Source organism: Xiphophorus hellerii, chromosome 20 (genome assembly GCF_003331165.1).
Source record: "Xiphophorus hellerii strain 12219 chromosome 20, Xiphophorus_hellerii-4.1, whole genome shotgun sequence".
Classification (NCBI taxonomy): Eukaryota; Metazoa; Chordata; class Actinopteri; order Cyprinodontiformes; family Poeciliidae; genus Xiphophorus; species Xiphophorus hellerii.
This window is the reverse complement of record NC_045691.1, coordinates 11,859,595-11,881,806: the sequence shown is the minus strand read 5'-3', so window position 1 is coordinate 11,881,806 and position 22,212 is coordinate 11,859,595. Positions and strand designations below refer to the sequence as shown.

General features: G+C 37.4%; 1 protein-coding gene across 1 annotated transcript in view; it reads right to left on the bottom strand.

Moving 5' to 3' along the window:
* Positions 1–22,212, bottom strand: part of LOC116710824 (kinesin heavy chain) — an 85,635-nt gene that overhangs the window by 4,922 nt on the left and 58,501 nt on the right. The window contains 14 exon segments of the mRNA XM_075074318.1: positions 1,500–1,570; positions 1,806–1,833; positions 4,971–5,032; positions 6,371–6,626; positions 8,212–8,425; positions 10,967–11,071; positions 11,186–11,257; positions 11,356–11,416; positions 11,911–12,012; positions 15,565–15,674; positions 16,747–16,811; positions 19,874–19,991; positions 20,584–20,772; positions 21,874–22,020. Coding sequence (XP_074930419.1) covers positions 1,501–1,570; positions 1,806–1,833; positions 4,971–5,032; positions 6,371–6,626; positions 8,212–8,425; positions 10,967–11,071; positions 11,186–11,257; positions 11,356–11,416; positions 11,911–12,012; positions 15,565–15,674; positions 16,747–16,811; positions 19,874–19,991; positions 20,584–20,772; positions 21,874–22,020 — 1,599 coding nt within the window. The 3' untranslated portion in view covers position 1,500.

Genomic DNA, 22,212 nt, shown 5'->3' with positions numbered 1-22,212 from the left:
ACTTAAAAGAAAATTGAATTGTCCTTGAAATTTGCTTCTGTTTAAGAACCTCTTACTCTCTTCACTCCCCCTTCAACAATGCTTCTCCCTGCCAACCATTGATGCCAATTACAACCGTTCTTTGGAGCGTTGCATCTTCTACGATAAGTTCAGTTAACGCTCAGTGTCGCCTGCTGTTTACTTATTGCTGCTGCCGCTAGTCTGGTGAAGGTGTGTGTGAAAGGCATTTTGGAGGGTCTTTCTGTGGAACAGGAGCTCAGCTGGGGGCCGAAACTCCAAGGTGGAGCTTTCGGTAAATAGGCGGCACTTTGCATGAGCAGATACCACCAAGGGGCTTTCGCAGGAGATTCCTCAAATATGAATGAATAAGTCAAGCAATGCTGCATGTATGTTTTTAATGAGAGAATAACATTATAACATATATAAAATAAAGCTCAAATAAGTTGAATTTTTATAATACACGCCTTTTAAAGAAGTGACTCTTTCTCTTGTATCCGTATTGAAACTGTGCACTAGTAAATGCACTAAGTAAATGCAACGGAAACACAGTTTCCAGTTCATTTACTATTTGTAAATTTCATTTACCAAATAGTCCGAACAATTTCAGGGTCAAGCAAGACACACTGTGTGATAACTTCAGTTTATTTAGTAACTAGCAAGCCATACATCTACAACTGTTGTATTCAGAACATGCAAGCAAACATGATCTCTAAAAATATGTTATTTGGCTTGTGTTGGCTGATGGGTTATGATCTTAACAGGAAGTGGAGTTCTGCTCTGGGCCTCATACAATCTTGGGCCAGTTGAGCAGAAATCATCTGCAGATTGGTACCAGGATTAAAAAATAAGCTCTGAACAAAAGTGAATGAACTCTTAACGTTCACTATGAAATACTTCTGTATAACTGGACTGCGACTAAGAAATAATCTAAAACTTTATGATGTCTGTCTTCTTAAATTTTTATTTTTTTGCAAAGTATCTCAAAGTACCCTAACTAATTTTTTGTCTCTGCCTCTTGCAGCTGGCAAAAATCCATCTGGATCCTACAAAGGCAATGTTATTCTTCATAAAACAGCAATAGTTCCAAACTAAGATATTTATGCTGGCACCATTAATTTCTATAAGAGCTGGCAATCTGAAATTATACATGACAGAAGAACATTCCCACACAGTTCCAGCCTGCATTTTTAGGTGATGTTTAATTATCGGCTTACAGTTTTAATTAATTCCCAAGAGCTTATTTTGCCAGCCAACCTAGGGTTTGCAAAGAAACATACCATTAATTAAAGAATGTGCCACTGAGTGGTACCAGTGAAATCCATGCAAAAGTCCTGCAGGCCAAATTAATGCAGCTGCAGTTTGCAGACATAAGATGTACAAGATTTGATATTAAAGATTTAAAAGCCTGTGCTGAATAGCTCTAACATTTTCTTCACTAATTTCTGATCTATTGTTTGCATATGAACACTGTTCTTTGATATCACATACTTTGTTCTTACCTTAGCTGGCTGAAGCCTCATTCTGCAACTTGTAGAGTTTGGCTGCATCCTGATTGTCGCAGACATCAGTTCTGGGCACAGAATTCACATTCAGACACATGCTAACCATCACACACATACACAGATGCACACACACCAGGATCACAGGGCGTTGCAGCAGCAGTAGCAGTGTCCGCAGCAAGGGGGCAGCAATGGAGCAGGGAGATGCAAAGGTGAGGACGGCATTTCAGAGCTGATATGTTGCATGTTCTTAATGTACAAGTGGAATCAGAACATGAAGACAAACTGGGTTCACCATAGTCTTACCTGTTGTCATTGAAATCTGTGGTGTTTCCTGTGGACAGAAACAGTGCATAAGGACACAGACAGGTGCACAGTGAATGGGGTTTGGTGGTGTTATGACTTGGACGAAGTGGGGTTACAAAAGACACACATAGACTTAAATATTACATCTGAGAGCCACTGAAGATTAGTCACTTTGGAACAAGCAGCTGCATAAAACATCATGGCAATTAAGGCTGCAGCAAGACTTTACTTTAAGTTTATAGAATTAAAAACACGTTACTCAGGACAAATGGTTGTATTCTACTTCTGGATAAAGTGCAAATAATGCATTTTAAAGCAAGAATCACAGCATTTTAGAAACTATGAAACATAAATAAGTCACAACCAGCATTGTTTTCCAAATTGAATAAGTATTAGCTATTCTTGTAGTGAGTGGAAGTTTACTTTTAAGAACTAAACAAACATGTTCTTGCGAAAAAACAAACTACCTTTAGATGAACTGTGTGAGGTGATAGTGTGTTCAGAATATCAACATTGAACCTATATTTCTGTGGTGCATTTAAACCACCATGAGAAAAATACAGACTGATCATGTCGTGAAAAGTCAGGCTTTCCCATAACTGCATGGCTCACAAATAGAAAGTAATCTTGTGAGAGGTATCTGCATAAATGAGAGAGCTGACACACATCCAGAAATTGCTGTTTGATGGTTGACAAAATCTAAGTGGTAAGTAGCAATCCATCTCTTCTAGCACTTTTAAATCCTTTTACATGGTGTCAGTTTGTTAGGTCCCCAAGCTACTGTGCTCTGAAAACATATCTCACTTCCACAAAAGATAAATTGTGAGGTATATTTTCACAATATGAACTAATATTCTGGCTATAGAGTCTTATCTTAGTACTTTTGTTTTTGAGAGATATTGTGTTACGCCCTGATGCCAGAAGTTATTCCAGTTCAAAATGTAACTGACTTTTTAGCATCTTTTTCTCTTTCATTGTTCTTGCCATCGTCTTTTACAACATTGTTTACATATTTTTCAGTTCTCATCAAAATGTATTAATCAATAGGTAGCAGCCTGAACACAGCTGAAAGAGGAAAGATTGTATGAATATATGTGCCTTTTTAAGGTTGTTTAAACACTAAAATCATACTCAAAAGCTAATTAGAATCATCATTCAGAATTTTCCATAATTCTTTCACTCATATTATTCATTACCAGTTAAAAAGCTGCATTTTTCTTCTGTTATTTTGTTCATATAACAACAACAAAAACAATAAAACACAAGTTTTTCTCAAGAAAAATGAATGAAAAGAGGCAGGAGCAACACATTTTTAATATATTTCTGCACAGTTTAGGTCTTCCTGTCATTATGGCTATGCAAATTATAAAAAGGATTAGAATGAAACTTCAGGACAGAGACTATGAATATAAATGGAATGAGAACCCTTTTCTGAACAAAAAGCTATAAAATTGACTCAGCTGCACAACAGACCTCTAGTTAATGTGGGTCTGACCAAGAGGTACTTTAATGTCTGAATTTAACCAAAAAGCAAATACAAGCTTAAGCACAGAGCAGATGAAGATGAATGCTAATGTGATTCCTGGTTGTTTTCATTCATTGCTTTCGTTGGACCTGGCTGAACAAGAGGAGAGCCATTGCTGTCAGTATTTCTTTTTGTACAGCAAATATCAGAAACCATCCAGGTTCCAAAAGCATAATTTCATTAAAATGTTCATTAAAAGCACATCCTTCTTAAAAGCTGCCATTACTGGTAGACAATCAGTGCAGCAGAGCAGCGTTTACATAGAAAATGGAGGTTTTTTTCCTGACCATATTTATCCTGTGTGCAGTTTGTTGAGCTAAATCCATTTTCCAGGTGCTTCTCAGTGCTGGCAACCAGTTTATTACTAAATCCAGTAATCTACCATTGAGCCTTCCTGACAAGAATTGATTTCACAAAACTTTCCCTTGGCTGCCTGACACACATATCGACAACTGAACGTAACAAAGAGCTTTGACTGTTGCTCGGGATGCAGAAAGACTGAGCGTTACTTCCCCGTGATGGACAAAGGGAAGTTGATTTAATTAGTGAATAATTTAATCAGATCTCATGCTTCACTGGCTTTATATTCAGGAAGAAAAATACAAAACAGAAGCATTGTGAGAAGTACTAAAAATATTTTGCTGTCAGAGCAAATCACCTTTCAAGGCTCCATCATAGAGATGAGAAAAAAGCAGGAGAAAAACATGGGGTTTAAGCCTTGTGGAGCTATTTGGCCACATTTTCCCACAAACTCTTATTGAAATTCATCACACTGAAGTACCAGAGTGGAAATTACTAGAGGGGAAAGAGGGACTGCAGCCTTAGAGGTTTAACCTGGTAGACAAATTGAACAGAATACAAACTACTGTGGTAATAAAAATAAAGAAAAAAAAACAAACAAAAAACATCACAGCTACTTCCAAGCAGCACAAACTAAATCCATGGTGATTAGATCCCTGAAGGATTCTCTGCAGAACAGTGATCAGGTCTGATGTTTAATGAAATGCATAAACACTTGCAGCATGTTGATGAAGTGATCCCAACACCATTTGTGACTTTTATTGATATTCCCAGTGAATCAAAGTGGTGTGGTGTTGTTGCACAACTCAAACTACTGTCATGACTGGGTCAGAGGCTGAATTGGTCCTCCAGCTTGTCTGACGGCTTCTCTGAGTAATGACACTGCAAGCCTAATCTGTCTCCCCCAGAGTCTGCTGCTGATAACACACGAACACAAACACGAAGATGAAGACGGACAAAATCTTCAGGCAGCAGGAGGATCTCACAGTTGGCTGCACATTCTCTGGGCAAACCCTAAAACATGACAGTCTGGATCTTGTAAGAATGTAGAAACTTTATGACTCTGACCTACATTGTGGAAACCTCCAAAATTCACATCAAGTTAAAATCTGCCTATCACCTCAGAAATAAGAAATAAAAACCAGATGAACCGCAGCAGGACAGTTTCCGTTAATTGTTTTAACAGTCTGCTCTTTGTAAGAGTTTATAAAACAACATCTGAACTTAATGGCTGGTATGAGGGCATAATGGTTATAAGGAAATTACACTCATAAATTTAAGTGAATTGAGCCCCTGCTGATACTTATAGCTTTAGCAGGATTTACTTGTAGGAGGCTCACCGTTTTCTGAATCAAGCATTTCTGAAGATTTCTCTGCTTTGCTTACTGGTTCAGCTGAAAGCCTAAAAGAAACAAAACAGGGAATTATGTTAAATGTGTTACAAAATCTTTGTATTTATCTTCAGATTAAACAACAAATAAGAAAAACTGGTCATAGCTATTAAATGAATCATTTGTATTATTTGAAGTCAACACCCTCTGGGCAGTAGAAAGTTATGTGAACAATAAATAAAGCAGAATTTCTCTCTGGAAAGTTGAGCTTAAGGCTGTTGGTTCCAAAGGGAATTTCTACTGTCATAAGAAAAGAAGTTACAGTCTCAACATTTTTGTAGCAATTCACACAGAAAGCAATTTTATTAACCCTTCATTTGGTTCATGACGCAAACACGTCCGTCAAGTCCAGCAGCTGTGACTAATTTGCATCAAATGACAGCTGTTCTCTCTTCAACCACAGACACAGGAGATGCAGATGTAATCAAAGAGAAAAATGAATAAAATGTTCCTCACAGAGAGCTTCAAGCAAGCAGCTGACTACATCACATCAGAACCACATTAAGAATGATGTCTAGACCATTAAGTGAGTTGAATGTTTTGATTCATTCCAAAAAGCATATGGGATTGTAAAATGTGTGCACACTTCTAATCTTTACAACTGCATGTCGTACATGAAGTGGTAAATTGTCAGATAAAATAATCCCAATCCTCAATGCAACAAAAACCAAGGATTAAGTACATTTGTTTTAACTTTTGTTTGTTAAGCCTGTATAAAACACAATATGTTAGAAAGTTCCAGTGATTCAGATTTCAGTCTGAATATAAAAAGTATTGAATTTTTAACACAGTTGAGGCATCTTTTTGATTTAATATTGGTTTTGATTTAATTATTTACTTATACATGAGATAGACATAATCCCCACAGCAGCAGATTATTATTTCCTCTTCTTTTTCTCTTACATAAAAAGTACATGGAGTGCAGCAACTGGTATTTTCTAAGATGTCGTCTTGATGACAGCCTTTGTGTTTCAGAATCCAAACCAATTTGTTCTTGTTATGATGTACATAAATTTACATAAATATTGTTGGGCTGCATCTAAATCTCATTCACTTTTCAGTTTGGAAATATTTGCCTCTCTATAAGTGTACATCCAACTTTTAACTTGTACTTAACAGTTAAATAAAGAAAAGTCATTTGCTTGTAAAGATATAAAATATTTTTAGTACAGTGTTCAGAACCTGTAATTGTGCTTATTACTGAAAGGTTATCATGGCAACTTCACCACTACAAAGCTGAAGGACTTATAAAGTTACACAAATGAAATCTTGAGCTAATATTATAGGTTCAAACCACAATGTCAGAGTTGAAAAAACTAGTTATAAAATGGGAAATAGAGCTTACTCACATATTATTCTGAGTGTCACCTTCGTCGTCACTTTGTGGGTCGCGTAGTTCTGCAGAGCTGTTCTGGTTGGACTCATCCTTAGGTAATCTGGCCTCGGCGTCATGTACTGGGGGAGCATCCACGGGAGCTGCTGGTTGGTTGTTTTTGTTCTGGAAACCAGCATTGCAGAAAGCGACGGGGTTTTCGCTGTAGCCCCGGATGAAGAAGTGGTTGATGGGAGGATAGAGTGGGTAGTGGCCGGGACGCACAGGCTTGGCTGCAAGCAATAACAGAGGGCTGATGCACAGATTGCAGCATTCATCCAGAAAACCTAAAGACAAATTTAGTTTCCTAAAAGTTTTTAATGTCTCTAGAAAGCTGTGAATGTGTTAATTTAGAACTTCTCGGTTATTCTTAATTGACTTGGCATAATCCTGTAATGAAAACCATCATTTTAAGACCTCTCACATAAATCAATATCTTGTTTTCTCATAGCAGAGCCATGCGTGCCTCTCATTATTTCACTGCAATTATCTTTGGTTGAACCGCTCAAGATGGGAGCTGGTGATTAAAATAAATTATACTGCTTTTCTAAGCTTCAGCTTTCCTGTTTAAATGCATACAGTGCAAATCCTGTCATGAGGGAATATTTCAGTAAGTGCTAAACCTCTTCAAGCTTAGATGTTTTCTACTTTTCAATTATTGCCACATGTCTGTGCAACCTATAAAACTCAAACAGCAGAGCGCTACTGTTCAGTTTGGTAAACATAAATATCTCATTATCTAGCTTCTTCTGCTAAATGTGTTTTTAAAGTACATCTGTTTCCTGACTACCAAACCAGATTGGTTTCAGAGCCACCTTCAGCAAAAATTGCTGCACCGCACTCACACATGCAACATAAAGGTGATCTAGAAAAGGAAAGAGAGAGATGACAAACGAGTGGAACTAAAGCATACTGGGAATGTTGTTTGTGAGGAAGCCACAGCAGGGACATAAAAAGGGAAAGTTGCAGCAAGGTTATCAATTCTTCTCAGTGCCATGGAAAGGCGGCGGACGACCAGAGGTGAGAGAAATTAAATGTTAGGGACCAAAGGAAAACTGACCGTATAAAGAAAAACATCTTAAGGGAAATATGACTGTATTTTAGTAATAATCTGTATAATGTTAACTTCCTATAAAATTAATTAATATGGGTTATATATGAAATTATGGATGATTTCCATTGTGTGTTCTCCTATTATTATAATAGTCAACCTTCATGACACTTCCATGATATTCTTGGGTTATAAATATAAAAAAAGATTTAAATAAATATATGAATTTGAGTACTAAACAGCACTGCTGCTGTAATAAGCTACACTAAGCAATAACTTTAATAAATGGGACTGATAATTGTCAGCCTGAAGACCAAAAAATTGTTAATGCATAATTTAATCCAATACCAAGTTTAAAGAAATATTAGCTGCAGCAGTGTGATTTAATTTCTAGCTCAGTAATTCTCCCAGTCCCTTAGGAACGGCACAGGAGAGTTTTTTAGATAATACAAGACTTTAGGCAGTATAGAGACTCGCAATATACAAAATATTTAAATACAAAATATTAATCAATAGTCTACATAAAGCTTTAAATGTACCAAATTTATTTTCACATGCAGCTGTCTTTTATGTTATTTATACATGTTACATATAAATATAACTACAGGATATTCAGTGATTGATTTAAAGGAAGATGTAGTTCCTTTTGGGCCCATTTACTGAAATGCAGCATGCCACACAAAAACTATTTGGAGCAGAAGGTGAGCAACAAGACATAGTGAAAAGTCTGGGTCATTTCATGGATGTGAGTAAGGTGTTCATGTTACCTATCTGTGCAGCGTGGGGGCGGCGGAAAGGATTGCGCCTCATCACATCCTTGATTCGCTCCACCTCCTGCTGGTAGCGCTGACGGTCCTTCATGGCGCCCTCCTTCGCCTCCTTCAACGCTCCCTCCAGTGCTTTAACTCGCTCGGCGGTAGAGCGGAGACGTTTCTCCAGTTTCGGAAGCTCACAGCGAAGATCTGCGTTGTCGCGTACCAGCTGTAACCCATGTCAAAAAATTAACCACACTAGGACTGACAACTGTCAGGATTGGTACTCTTGCCTTTCTCTGTGAAGGTAGAGCTCACAATGGAGTTGATTTGATCTTTAAGATGACAGAATCTTTAAAACCTGTTTAACTTTTAGATTAGAGTAACAATATTATGATTATGAACTTGTGAAAGTAAACCGTGCTTCGTTGACAACATGCTGCTCTGAACAATGCTCCATCCTTTTCAACAAGGTTTTAAATACAAAGGATTAAAAAGGATTTTAATTATTTGACCACAATATTTTTACTTTTCAGCTCAATTGATATTTTATGAGTTAAGGAAGACATCATAAATCGGTGCTTCCTAATATGACATGCAGAGTAGTGTAGAGAAATTTAAATTTAGGATGAACTTGTTAAATAACTGGAAATAGGTTATTCTTGTCTTTCAGCAGCTCAATCTTACAGTAAAAGTTCATTTTATTTCAGTGAGGAAACGTTTCCACAGCAGGAAAATCACATTTCAGCAACTTCACAGCCACATTTATAGCTACCCTTTTAAATGTATATATTTTATACAAGCCCCCTTTATGAACTGGACAGTATTTCATCTTCCTCTGTAGTATTTTACAAGGTTGGAGGATACACAGAGTGGGATCCTTTCTTCACAATCTCTCTGAGTATCACTTAAATTTACTCTTATTTTCTATTCTTCAGCTCACTCCACAGGGTTTTTAAAATATCAATTAGATCTCAGGATGGGATTCTGATGAAGGAAGGTTGTTTTATTATCTGTTGAACTATCGCTCTGTTGGACCGGCTATAGAATCATTATCTTGCAAAATAATTTTTAATTTAAACTCTATGTCAAAGATTCCACATAAAATGTCCTCAAACAGGATTTTCAATCTTTGATTTTCAAACACACTTGAAGTGTATTTTACTGAAAGCTAAACTTTAGTGTCATTTCAAATTGAGGTTCTAGTCAAATTCACAGTAAATGTGAATAAATTAAATAAAGGCTTTATGTTGGCATGGCTTTCAAACAACTGGTTGCCATGGACTGTCTATTGCTTGTTAATAGACATGGCATATTGGCATTAGTTTTCTAACAGTGTGGAAACTATTTTGACAAAAACAATTAAAATACAGCAAGTCTTTATGTGAATCTACTTTAGTGCCTTTTACAATTTATTTACCAGTGATTGTGACGGGCAGATAATTTATTTATAAAACAAACAATCATGACGCTATGCTTGGTAGTTAATTTATTTTCAACAGATTAATTCATTTTAATTTAAAAGCACAACTGTTTATGGAATATGGTCATCTTTTAAAGGCCATACTTCAGCTTGAACAACTTCTTCATAAAACAGTGTAACAAACAACAGTGAGGTAAAACAGATGATAGTTGTTTAACCTCATGAAGCAAAATCTATGTGGATATTGTTCTGCACCTTAATTACTGCTCTATGCAGGTTTCTTTGGGGAAAGATAATGACCGAACCTTTAAACAGTGACACTCTGCCAGAACGTGATCATGCAACCTAATCTCCATCCTGCAGAGATTCTGAATAGGAGGTTTTACATGCAAGCAAACTTGGCCAACAGGCAAAACATCTAAGAAGTCAGTTAATTGACCTTATGCTCAGCTGTAGGAGTTTATTGGTTGGCTGTGAATCATTTTAAAAGAAAACAAAGACAAACAGAGCAGAGACTCCCACAGGAGCTAAGGGATGTTGTAAGAAAAATCAGCTAGACGGACAGATGGATGATTAAATCTACCACTGTCCAACACTCTTTGAAAGTCTTATCATGCTCCTTGGGGAGCTTGCTGATTTACGACCATAGCTTTTTTTTTTTTTCCATCTGCACTGTGCCAGCAGGTAGAGGATGGGATTGAGACCCCCAGCAGTATCCTCGGGATTGGTTTTCAGCCTGACAAACTGCTGCAGTGCAGCTCATACCAATCTGCCGGCCTCAAAATATTCTGCCAGTCTGCAAAGAGTTTAGCGGATCACCACTTGGTGTTCTGCAACGGTCCATTTAGGAATATTAAAGATGGGAAGTGAGTTTGCGTGTGTATGTCTATTTGTTCTGTGTTTGTGTACAAAGACAGATTTTCAAATTCTAATTTTATCTTACTGTTTGTTTTTTTCTAAAATTTATAACTTTTAACACCTAATTTGCTCTGTTTAATTATGCTGAAGATTGATGGTGCAAATGCTGCTTTTACTTACAGTATAGCAGAATTCAACAGTTCACCCCAGTTCATCCCTTAAACCCAAATGGCAATAGAGTAATAGTCAATTATAAAACTTAAGTGTTAGGCAGGATTGACTGAATAGTGTCTATAAACAATAATGTTCAAGTTCTGCCACAGATTCTCAATTGGATCTACATTATAACTGGGTTGTTTTTGCACACGGCTATTTGTTGATCTAAACTTTTCTTCTGTTGCATTGCTGACTGAACCAGCTTCCTGGGGTCAGTCAGGAAACTCTGTAGTGAAATGGTTTGTGTTTTCTCAAATCTCTCACTTGTGTTACCTGTTTGTGAACTTTACTAAGTTGCTCCAAGTTGTTTTCAAGAAAGGAAATCTTTTGTTTTTGAGTGATAAATCCCCCGGTATCATTAGGTTCAAGCTCTGTACTCTGTCAAAATAAAAAAAGAAGAAACATCTGTCAAAACTGCATTACAGAAATTGCTGCTTTTGAAAATGTTGGATTGTCAGGACTTTAAAGACTATTTGGTCTTGTTAGCCTTACCTTTCTGACTCGAGTCGTGAGGTCTTGAACAAAGAGCTTGCGGAGGTTGTGCAGGCTGTAGAGTTCACGGGCCTACAGAAGGAGGAAATGAGTAAATTAGCTGTTTAGTGGAGCTGTAATTGGATTGGCAGCTCCTGAAGGTCAAATCGTGACAGTAAATAATGACTTACAACAGTCTCCTCCAGTCCTTTCAGGTCCTGCTTTGACTGCTCATGCCGTTCGCAGAGAAATCTATACATAGACAGGAAGATGACCAGACAGAACATCTGAAAACTGAACTTGTCTTTACCCAAATGATTACCTCATTCAGATCAGAATAATGCATGACTGGAGAACAAAGGGAGCATAGACCGGCTGCTACACTCATGGGGGTGTTGCCCATCTGCCATCTGATGCAATATGCTGCAAAGGTCAATGTAGAAAGGGACCCTTTACAACCAGCTGCTACCTTATTAACAGGAACTTTAATGGAGATGCAAAATGGGTTGGACAGGAAGACTGGACGCAATGCAAGAAAAGGGTGCAAAAAGTGTACGCTGCTAGAATCATCCACTATAAAAAGACTGACAGAGCTGTAGAGTGGCTGGGTAAAAAATAGGGAAAACAAAAGACAAATGAAAAAGAAAAAAAACAAGAAGATGGGAATCTAAAGAGGCAGCTTGCCTCCAGGACTCCATATGGCGAGGTGTCTGAAAGACGGCCAGAACAGTAAAGAAGAGACTCACGTCAGTTCCTCCAGCTGCCGGCTCTTGTGATGCTCCCGACTTCTGAGACATTCAAAGTCACCATGCAGTTGCTCCAACTCCAGCTGCTGCTTCTGATTGCAGCTGAAAAAGTTGAAAACCGATCGGGTCAGGGCCGGCAAACTGATGCTTTGTGCTTTAACAGCTTTTCCAGAATAGAAAGCAGATACAGAAACTGTATTATAGTTCACACATGGGAGTTACTTTCCTCTACTTCTCTGCAGTCACACTGTGCTGCAGCAAAGTAATTCTCATATTTTAATGTTACCTACAGTGCTGTGAAAATGTATTTACCTCTTTATAGACTTATTTCACTTTCTTGCTGCAATTAGCTTTTTAGATCAAATACATTTATAAGACAAAGATAGCCATAGTAAAACCAAGAAAAAAAAAAAAGTTTTAACATGCTGATTGGTCTCATATGAAAAAGTATTGACACATTTGTTAAATCATGAATTATCGAGATTTTTAGTTCAACTATACCCAGCCTGATCACTGTCAGATCTGGAGAAACAATAAATCATTTACGTAGAGCCCATCTGACAATTTGAAGAAGGCTAAAAGATCTAATAAAAAAATTAAAAAATACATTTTATGCCCCAATTTTAAAAAAAGTCAAGAAGAAAAAAATCTATTAAGCTTCAGGGTTACAAAGATATTTCTAAAGATTTGGGACCCCAATGAACCATAAACGGAACTAATTTCCACAGATGGAGAAAACATGGAACGGCAGTGAAGCTTCACAGAAGTAAGATTCAAAGAGCATAACAGAGGCCTTAAAAGAACCTACAACAGTATCTTACACATTGCAGATCCTCAAACACATCAATTAATGTTAGCTTCTATGACTCAACAATATGGAAACGACTGGACAAGAAGGTCATCAGTGGGAAAGTTCAAAACCGCTACTGACCAAAAGAAAAAAAGAGATGCAATTATTACCAAAAATATCCTCATGATCATTAATGCTTGTAGGAAAATATTCAGTGGACTCAAGGAACAAATGTAGAACTGTTTCCTGTGTGTCCTGTTATATTAAATGTACTAACAACAGTTCAGGAAAAGGTTATGCTTTTTCAAACATAGTGGAGGTAGAGTGATGATATGGGACTGCTTTGTTCAGTCAACAGTGACTGGCACCAAGAGTGGCACTTCCAACTACAAACTATTAAGTTTGGAGAACAATTACTTTTTAACATAAGAACCTACTTTCTTCTTTTGTTTTGTATTTAACAAAGTTATCTTTGTCTGATGTTAAAATAAATTTAGTTATTCCAAGGATTTAAGAGAGACAAACAGGCAAACACTGAAGAGATCTGAAATGCAGTGCATCTCTTCCAAGATATTCCTTGACCATCTTAAGGTAAAACATTTTGCTTGGCGTTGCCACATGTCTTTACTTCAAATGAGAAAATAACTGCTCTGGTCATGGTCTGAGGCACTTCTGGCCTCAGTTTCGTGATAACCAGCAAAAATGAGTTTTTGGTGGTGGTGGGAAGATTAAAATTCACAGCAGTGCTTCATACCCTTGACGGGCACTTTGACAGTAAACGGGCTGATTGATTGGCCTCTGCATAGAATCAGGTCAACACTAAGCTACTAAAATTCCCTTCTCAATATTAAAAATATTTACCAGTAAACTTTTTTGCACATCTTAATATGCCCCTTTTATCTTAAGGTATTTCCTTTCTCTAATCCTTTCATCTTTGAAATATGAAACGCATAAAAAAAGACATCTGCACCAACTTGCCCCGGTTTTAATAAAAGGATCTGCAGGGAGTCTCTTTTTTTTTTCTCTTTCACATCCGTTCGGCCTCAATAACACCCATCAATCCATTCCAAGCTGCTTATCCAAATTCAGACTGTGAAAGCAGGATAAGCAGATCTGTACCAAATGTGTGTTTCTTCACATCTCTTCGTTTGGTGGTAGTGGGTTACTCTGAGGCCAGTTGGGATGTGTGCTTCAATTATTTGATGGGGTCTGCAGCTCCTTCTGGGCGGTCATGTTTCGGTATAGTACACCAGTCAGTTTCAGGTCCTAAAGGGACAGCTATTTTCACATTTAGGCTGAGTCAGACCAGTGGCTTTTCATGCGGAGGTTTGGTAGAAGCAGCAAAGCTCCAATGTCTTCCTACTCCACAGCTTTGTTTGCCACCCACATCTTTATCTCTTGTAGCGATGGCTTAAATCTTCTGAGAATTCAGCTAAAACTATTTAATCTATGCTGTTTGAATATTTTGCCTTCTAATTAATGAAGGTTAGTTTGGGAAAGAAGATGCAAACAAAAACAGAATTTTAAGATTTTCAAATCTTTAAACCTATATATACCTCAACAATTTGAATCTATATCAGAGACTGATGTTAAACCCAAATTAAGCTGGTGAAAGTTCAAAAATTGAAAACAAGGAGATTTGCTAATTAATATTATCATTGCGTAGCTTGTCATAACTCATTTGTTTTGGTAGCAAATGACCCACATCTGTTCTGTGGATATACCTTTTAGGGACAGGTGGGTACATCTGGGTAAAAGGTTATAATGCACTCCTTCTCCTACCAACTTGAACTAATGGCTGATTTCCTTTATAAACAGTCATTCAGTTCCACAGAGGCCAGGTAGCAATTAATTCATTTGATTAGGATATGCTGCAGAAAGGATGAAACTAAAATTTGCAGGGTAATAGCTCTTGGGGACTGGATTTGGGTCCCTGACCTCAACCAAGTGGAGTGCCAATATTTTTGTCACAACGTCCAGCTTGTTCCTAGGATTGAACCTTATGGTATAGTCTTTGCTTTGTGCAGATGAGGCACTGGAGTGGTTTGCAGCAGAGTGAAGAGGCTGAAGTCAGGTCTTTATATCCTAAACGAATGGTGCTCAAAAAGAAAGAAAATGATGACACCTCCCTCCATGTTGATGATGTTAGGATGATAGATAGATTAGGACCTAACTTTCTCTGGTGCAAATGATGCCTCTATCTGCCATGGTGAGAAAAGAGATAGACCCAGGATGCAAATGGCTGAAATGAGCTTCAGCAGTAGGATGGTTGGGCTCAGCCTATAAACTAAGGAGGTCCATCAACCAGGGGGGCAGCTTGGAGGAGAGCCGCTGCTCCATTCCTTCTTAAGAAGTCATCTGAGCTGGTTAGTTACATAAGGAGCACTCTTGGGTGCCTGCAGTAATGCGGATGCTGCATTGGAGGGCATCCAGGCACATGCCACTGCAGGAAAACACCAGAGCAGACCAGGAACTAACACTAAAGTGCGTGTTCATCCCTTCAGACTAGGGAGCTTGTCACTATCTGGATGTCTGAGTTTCCTTTCCAGATCTGATGCCTCAGCTACACAGTCGGTTGATAAAAGGAAGTATGGATTTATATTTCTACATTTTTTGTGAAATTCAGAATGCATTTATTTATTTTTTTATTCTTTATATATTCATTTGCATGTTTTAGAAAACATTTAATGTACTGCCTGAGATGCAAAACAGTCTCAAAAACAATGTTAAATATGCTGGACATTATTTGGTAAAAAAAAACCCAAAAAAACTTTATGTTCACCTTTGTATGTTCTTGTCTTGTTATCAAAAGAGTAAAAATGAAAATTTAATGCATATTAAAGTAAACTGAAAGAAGTACTAACTCTGTTAATTCATCAATGGTCTTCTGTTTCTCATTGATCTCGTCTCGAAGGCGGCCAAGCTGCTTGCTTTGGGCTTCACGGTGCAACTTCATCTGTTCCTCCAGAGCTCTCTGAGGAGTCACCAACAAGAAAGAAAAAAGACCAATAAAGTGAGTGCAAAGTCTTCCTCACAAAGGAAAGGGAGCAACATGATGTGGGAGGAAAGGGCAAACAGCTAAACACCAGGGGAAAAGAAATTTCACACATTGTGCAGAAGTGAACTTGAAAGGCTCTCTAGGCATTGAGCACAGGACAACCAGTGTCAATACACTGCCACTGAAAGCTGATTTAGGACTCAGCTAATAAAGCTGGAGCTCGGAGGCAAAAACACTCGCATGAATACAGATCTAAGCAAAAAATCACCGTTACTTTCCACCTGTAAGACAGCAGCTTTATAGCCACAGTTCCCACAAGTTTTTTATGACAAAATTCTTCACTGCTCCAGGATCAAATGAGCAAAGTTCATCATCCATTCTGGGCCCTTCTTAAGGATGGATGGATGCAAAATTTTGTCAGGGGAGCAGAGAATATAACTTTAAAAACAGATTTTTTTTTTTTTCTGTACTCAGTTTTATTCGTGTATTTCCAAACCTGGAATATATGTAAATCAAATTCCAGGTTGTGCAGCTGACAAATCGTGATGCTATCACTTTAAAAAGATTACGTTTCGTTGAATTCATAATGTGAAGAATTATGACAGTTTTGAAAGTAAATAGGTGTCCAACCTGGAACTATCAAAGTGTACCTAATAAAGTGACCATTGACCAAATCGGCCAGATGCATGTTAGCAGAGTAAAAAATACATATATTTTTTCATAATTCAGATGCCTTTCCATATTTAACAGGACTGAAAAAAAACCAAAAAAAACTTCAATTACAATTTCCATCTTTTGTCAAATTTATCCAAACTGCCCTGAAACCAAAGGAATCCTTTCTTCCTCTGTCTGAAGTGACTTCATCATTTGATTTGTTCCGGTGCTGGGAAATACAAGAATGCACCAGGATGTGTGGATTCATGGCTCAAGAAAAAATAATTTGTAAACACTTGCATTTACCTAATGCAGGTGTTTATTATTACAGCTGTGGTGCTGTAATAATAAAAAGCATAATATATGAAATTGCTATTACTGTAGTCATAGTTACCTTCATATCAGACAGATTCTGGAGAGATGTGCTGTTCTCCCCATTGGTCATCTGTGACATGCTTTCTGAAACAAGCGATTTTAGATCAGATGACAAAGGAAAGGGTGTTAGAAAATATAAGAAAACACAAGAAAGGAGGTTGACATGGTGATAGTGTGAGTCACATAATAGTTTTATTCCCACTGTGACCTGATAGCCAATCATTAAAGGATACTCATGCTGACATCAGTCATGCTTTCATTAGGAAAATATATAGCTGTAAATTAAATCTTTGGGTCACGCTAACCAGATATTGACTCCCTGTTGTCTGATGATGAAAGCACTGAGCTCTGCACCTTGCTCCAGGCAATGCAATCAACATGGACTTTGTGTTTGTCAACTGCTTCTATCCCCGTCTGCCTGGCTTATTGAGTACAACCAAAATGAATTTACAAGTTCTTAAACCCACTGGTTATTTAATTCACTTCTCTGGGAAACCAAAGAATGAATGACTTACATTGCCTCTGGCCTGATTTGTGAATTGTGTAAGAGCACTGGGAGTAGCAGCAGCAGTTAGCTGCGCCTTGCACAAATTTCAAATGTTCCATTAATCTTTTTGTCCTGGACAAGGGAAATGTTTATTTAGCCTTATTTTTCTTGTCCTCAACAACATAAAAAAATGATGACAGAATAAAATGCTCCACTGAAGCAAACAACAGTTTTTAACAGGAAGTCGATTTCTCCACAATTCACCTTGGTCGCCACGAAACACAGATTGTTTTGTTGTTTCCTGGTCATTAATTTCGCTGAGGCGGGATTACTTTTGACTGTTTCAGAACGCTGACCTTAACGTTTGACTTTGGCAACCGTCTGCAATTTATCATGATCTGCAAACTGGAGCGGTCCTTCGTCCTTCACAGGAGAAACATGGAATGTCAAACAAAATCGTTTAATATTTACACCAAACAGGGATAAGTTTTCTTCCTACAGGATAAAAGATTTGTTGCTTCTTGCAACATTGGTGTATTCACCTTGTAATGTTTTTTAATCATAAATAGATGTTTTATTTGATCAGACTTAGTAATATGTCTTGCTAAGTGTTGTATTTCACCTGATTTCTCTCCTAAATTAGGTGATTTAGGAGAGAAATCACCTGATTTAGGGATCAATAGAAGTCAGAAGTGGGTCTGACTTCTATTTTTTACTAAATGTCAGACCCACCAGTTCATAGATACACCAATCTTCCACTTTATTAGGTGAACATGTTCCATTGTGTTTTAACAAAACTAGCAATCAGCTAGTCACCTGGCAGCAACTTAGTCCTTTTTGTCATTTAGATGTGGTGAATGACTTGATTAAGTTCAAGCAATGCATCAGAATGAGGAATAAAAGTGGTTTACAGTAAAATTGTTGGTGCAAAAACAAGTTGGTGTAAACGTTTCAGAAACTGCAGATTTGATAACTGTTGGAGGTAGTCCTGGCTCAGATTCCTGGCTTTACATTGAGAGTAATTTACATTTGCTATGATCCATATTTGTTTACTTCAGCTACTATTCTGCTCTGTAAACAGTGTTAAAAAATGGCTCACAGTCTGATAGATTAGAAATACTGAATGAACAGGGGATTGCCAAAGGTTTAATGCCATGTTCAGCTAAGCCAGTCATCATTGCTCATAAAGAAACACTTCATGTTTAGAGGCAAAATCATTAATGAGGATATGAGCTGGTCATTAACCAAACTAATAAAGCAGAGCCATGGCTTCAGACAATGCCGGTGCCACTCCACATCCGCAGCCATGGCAGTTACTTTCTGCCTTGGCAGAAACCAGTGAGACAGTTGATAAACCATCTCCTCTAGTTTGACTCTAAATGGAAGATTAAATTAGTGTCTGGGCAGCCACCCCGTAGCTTTTTTTGATGGGTGAAAGAAAATCCTAAATGTCATTTCAGATTGAAATCAGATCTTTTCAGAGATATTTTTAAAGCAGTCCTTTAAAAATGTAAGAGCTCTCAAAAACTTCATACACAGACAAATTTATTTTTCCAAGTGATTCAATCTTACTAGAGATATTTCTTTACGAGGGGGTGGCTTAAGGCTTGTTGCACCACATAGTTCAGATAAAAAACAAGATATTACAGGATACAGATGCAGTGATGTTTCTGTAAATACATTTTGTGATTATTGTTCTGCTAGCAGATATCTCCTAGTTTAGGTGAGTAGGTGTTTCTTTGTACATATCCTGATAGGTCAACTTCAGCTAAACAGCATGTTCTCTTATTTCTCTAACATTAGAGTGGTCACTTTGTCAAACAAAACAAATTCCCAAATTACTTATTAAAAGTTGATTAGTTAAAATATAAGCATTACACAAACTTAAGTCACATTTACTTTATTTCACTATTTTGACTTACTTAGAGTTTTTAAAGATGTTGTGAAAGTAGCAGCTTATCAAAGATTTTAGGTTCATCTTTGGATTTTAAGTTGCATTTTATTTGACAAGAAAGCCAGATTATGCATTTCAGAACTGACTCACCAAATTTACTGTATTATACCTACAAGTTATAAAAGTAGTAAAATTTGCCAAATGTTGTAATCAGCAACCAGGATACCTACCTTCAGGAATAAGAGGTGAAAATATATTTAAATATTAAGGATTTTATGCATCCAAATACAGTTTGATTTAGTGAACTAGAAACCATCAGGATTGCAAGGAACCATTTAATTTCTGCAATTTTAACAGCATTTTACACAAAGGGCAGTTTTTTTCACTTGGAACGTGGTGATTCTGATATCCGAGTATAATCCGCCATTATACTCCTTCAGCATTGTATCAGTGACAGGAAACAATCAAAATCCAAATTTTATGCCTGTGTTGTGTTTAACCTGAAAGAGTTAACTTCTAAAATTATACTAGTTATTGTAGTAATTGCTTTTTAAAAATGAGAAACTCTATAATACAAAATTTTAAAATCAAATGTAAGTTAGCATGGTAGAAATAAAATCCAGCAGGATTTTATGCTGGTCGTGTTGGTCAACTCTGAGCGTCGCAGAGCTGAAGGTTCTGTCTTTATTTTAAGTTTTATGTTTATGATATTTTTTATTTAAAAGTATCATAATATCAGTAATATCAGGTAATACTCAGCTGCACCTTGAGCTCTGAGGTTGGCCAGCTCCTCAGTCAGAGAATCATAGCTGTCCTCCAGCCGTCGCTTCTTGAGCTCCACATTCTGCATGCAGTCCATCAGAGAGCGAATCTTTGCCTCATGCTGAAAGTCACAACAGTGAATCACAAAGTTTAAAGATGAATAGAAAACCCCAAACCTTTACCCATGAGAACCCTGCACTAAAGATGAGAATTCTCCTTCTAAGCTGAATGAATGTACTGACATTAAATATTTATGAGCCCCAGTCATTAGGGAATTTAGTTTAAACACCAAAGATAGTAAAATTTACCTCCTGATGCCTGAAGGCAGCCTCAGTCACAGACAGAATATAAAATATGCCACACTTTAGAATCAGGACTACATGCACAAATAAGGGTGAGATCTAAAAAGCATCTGAAATCTCCACAAACAAGTAAAAATGCTACAAAGCATGAATTGCCTTTCATTAGTAATTTAGTCCCCACAATGGCCCACTATGCTAAATGATAATTAAACTGATAGAAGAGTGTGCTTGAAAGATAATGACGATGATCATCGGTAATGTGCTATTTGAGGTTCTAATATCTGTTCTCCTCATTTTTTGACAATAACACAGTAACAGTATTTCTATGCCTGACACTCTTCTTTTCTCATCCGGATGTTCTTTGTTTCCTCGGTAACAAACAACAACTGATTCATTACTTTAGATCTGCACCTGTGAGATGAGGAGGTGGCATGACGACAGCTCTCTGCTTGTTTCCTCCATCTTTCGGCTGCATTCTGTTTGGAGGTTCTCCAGGTGTCGGCAGCGCTTCACCATGGACTTCACCTCTGACTTAATCTTGCTGATGTAGAGCCGAGCCACCGTGAACTCCTCCTCGATCGCACCAGTGATCTCCACAGGCTGGAGATAAATAAGACACACAACAGGAGAGGCTGTTGAAAAACTAGCAGAGTTGACGTTTTATCAAGATTGAGTGATGACAATTTAAATACTGCTGGGAAATTATAGGAAGAAGTGGGGGAAGAGGAAAGACTTTTTCTGGCATCTTTTGCACATAAACATTTGATTAAGAGCATCATTTAGTAGATGCTGTGACTCAGCAGGTTAGGAGTGGAGTGTATAGGATTAGAGAACAGTACACATCAATCTAAATATCTCAGATCCTACTGATTCTACTGCAAAGGTCCATAAACTGCTCTTTGTAAATAATTTTAGCATGTCTGAATCGTACTTCCACAAACATAATTTTGTCATGTTATATAACCATCAATTAATTAAAATCTATATTTTAGGGATTTTATGTGACAAACCACCATAATGCAGAGTATACTTGTGAATTGGAGGAAAATTCATACGTTTTTCAAAATGCTTTACAAATAAAAATATAAATGAGTGAGTAACTTTTTAAATATTCAAATTTTCTGAGATGTACCTCTGCTGTTTTTCCTGTAAGGTCAATTTGAGTAGCTTCTTCCACATGATAAGCAATGACTAATATTTTCTGACAGACCTTTGAGGTCTATTATTTAGGGCATTAGAGTAAAAGGGCAATGTACTCGACTCTTTTCAGATTTTCATTGATATAAAGTTTTGAAAACCATTTATCACCTTTCTCTTAAAATCCACCAAAAATGCCTTTAGATTTGTAGTTTTAACCCACTTCGTCCTCAAGAAACACAATACAAAAGACAGGAAGTTCAAATATTTTGTTTTATAATAAAAATCAAGTCCATGTTAGCAGCCCCATCGTTATATTAATTTCTGTAGCAAGATCTAGTGATTACTCACGACTGAAAAGGTGACTCAGCATGTGGAAACAATCCTATTCAGGACAGGTATGTACTTCAGCAAATTCAAATCCACTCTTCAATTTCACAAACTGTAAAGAACATAATTTTTGTATGGAGATGCCAATACCATGGTATTCTAAATGCAGTAAGATTCAACATATCTTGCAAAAGCCCTCATTTGACCCATAAATACGGTAGTTTTGTTTCTCACCAGCTTGATTTCCCGGCTTCCAACTATAGTGCTGAACTCGCGCAGGTCCCTCATGAGGCCGTTGAGAACCTCAGCGATGCGTTTTCTTTGGTGGCTGCTCACCTCCTGGATGCGGGACAGTTCTGCCTCTAAAGCCCTGAGGTGAGCCTGTTGGAAGAGACGAGGGATGTGGAGGCAGTGGGTGTAAATAGAGGACATGTGCTTGAGAAAAAGGATTTCATTGAAGAAAAACATAAACAGACAGGAACTTTTTAAAGTTTACCTTTTTAAACTTTTATCTGTCTTCTACATTTCATCTCTATTCCAGCTCTCAAAGAACTTAAAGAAGTGCAGATTTGC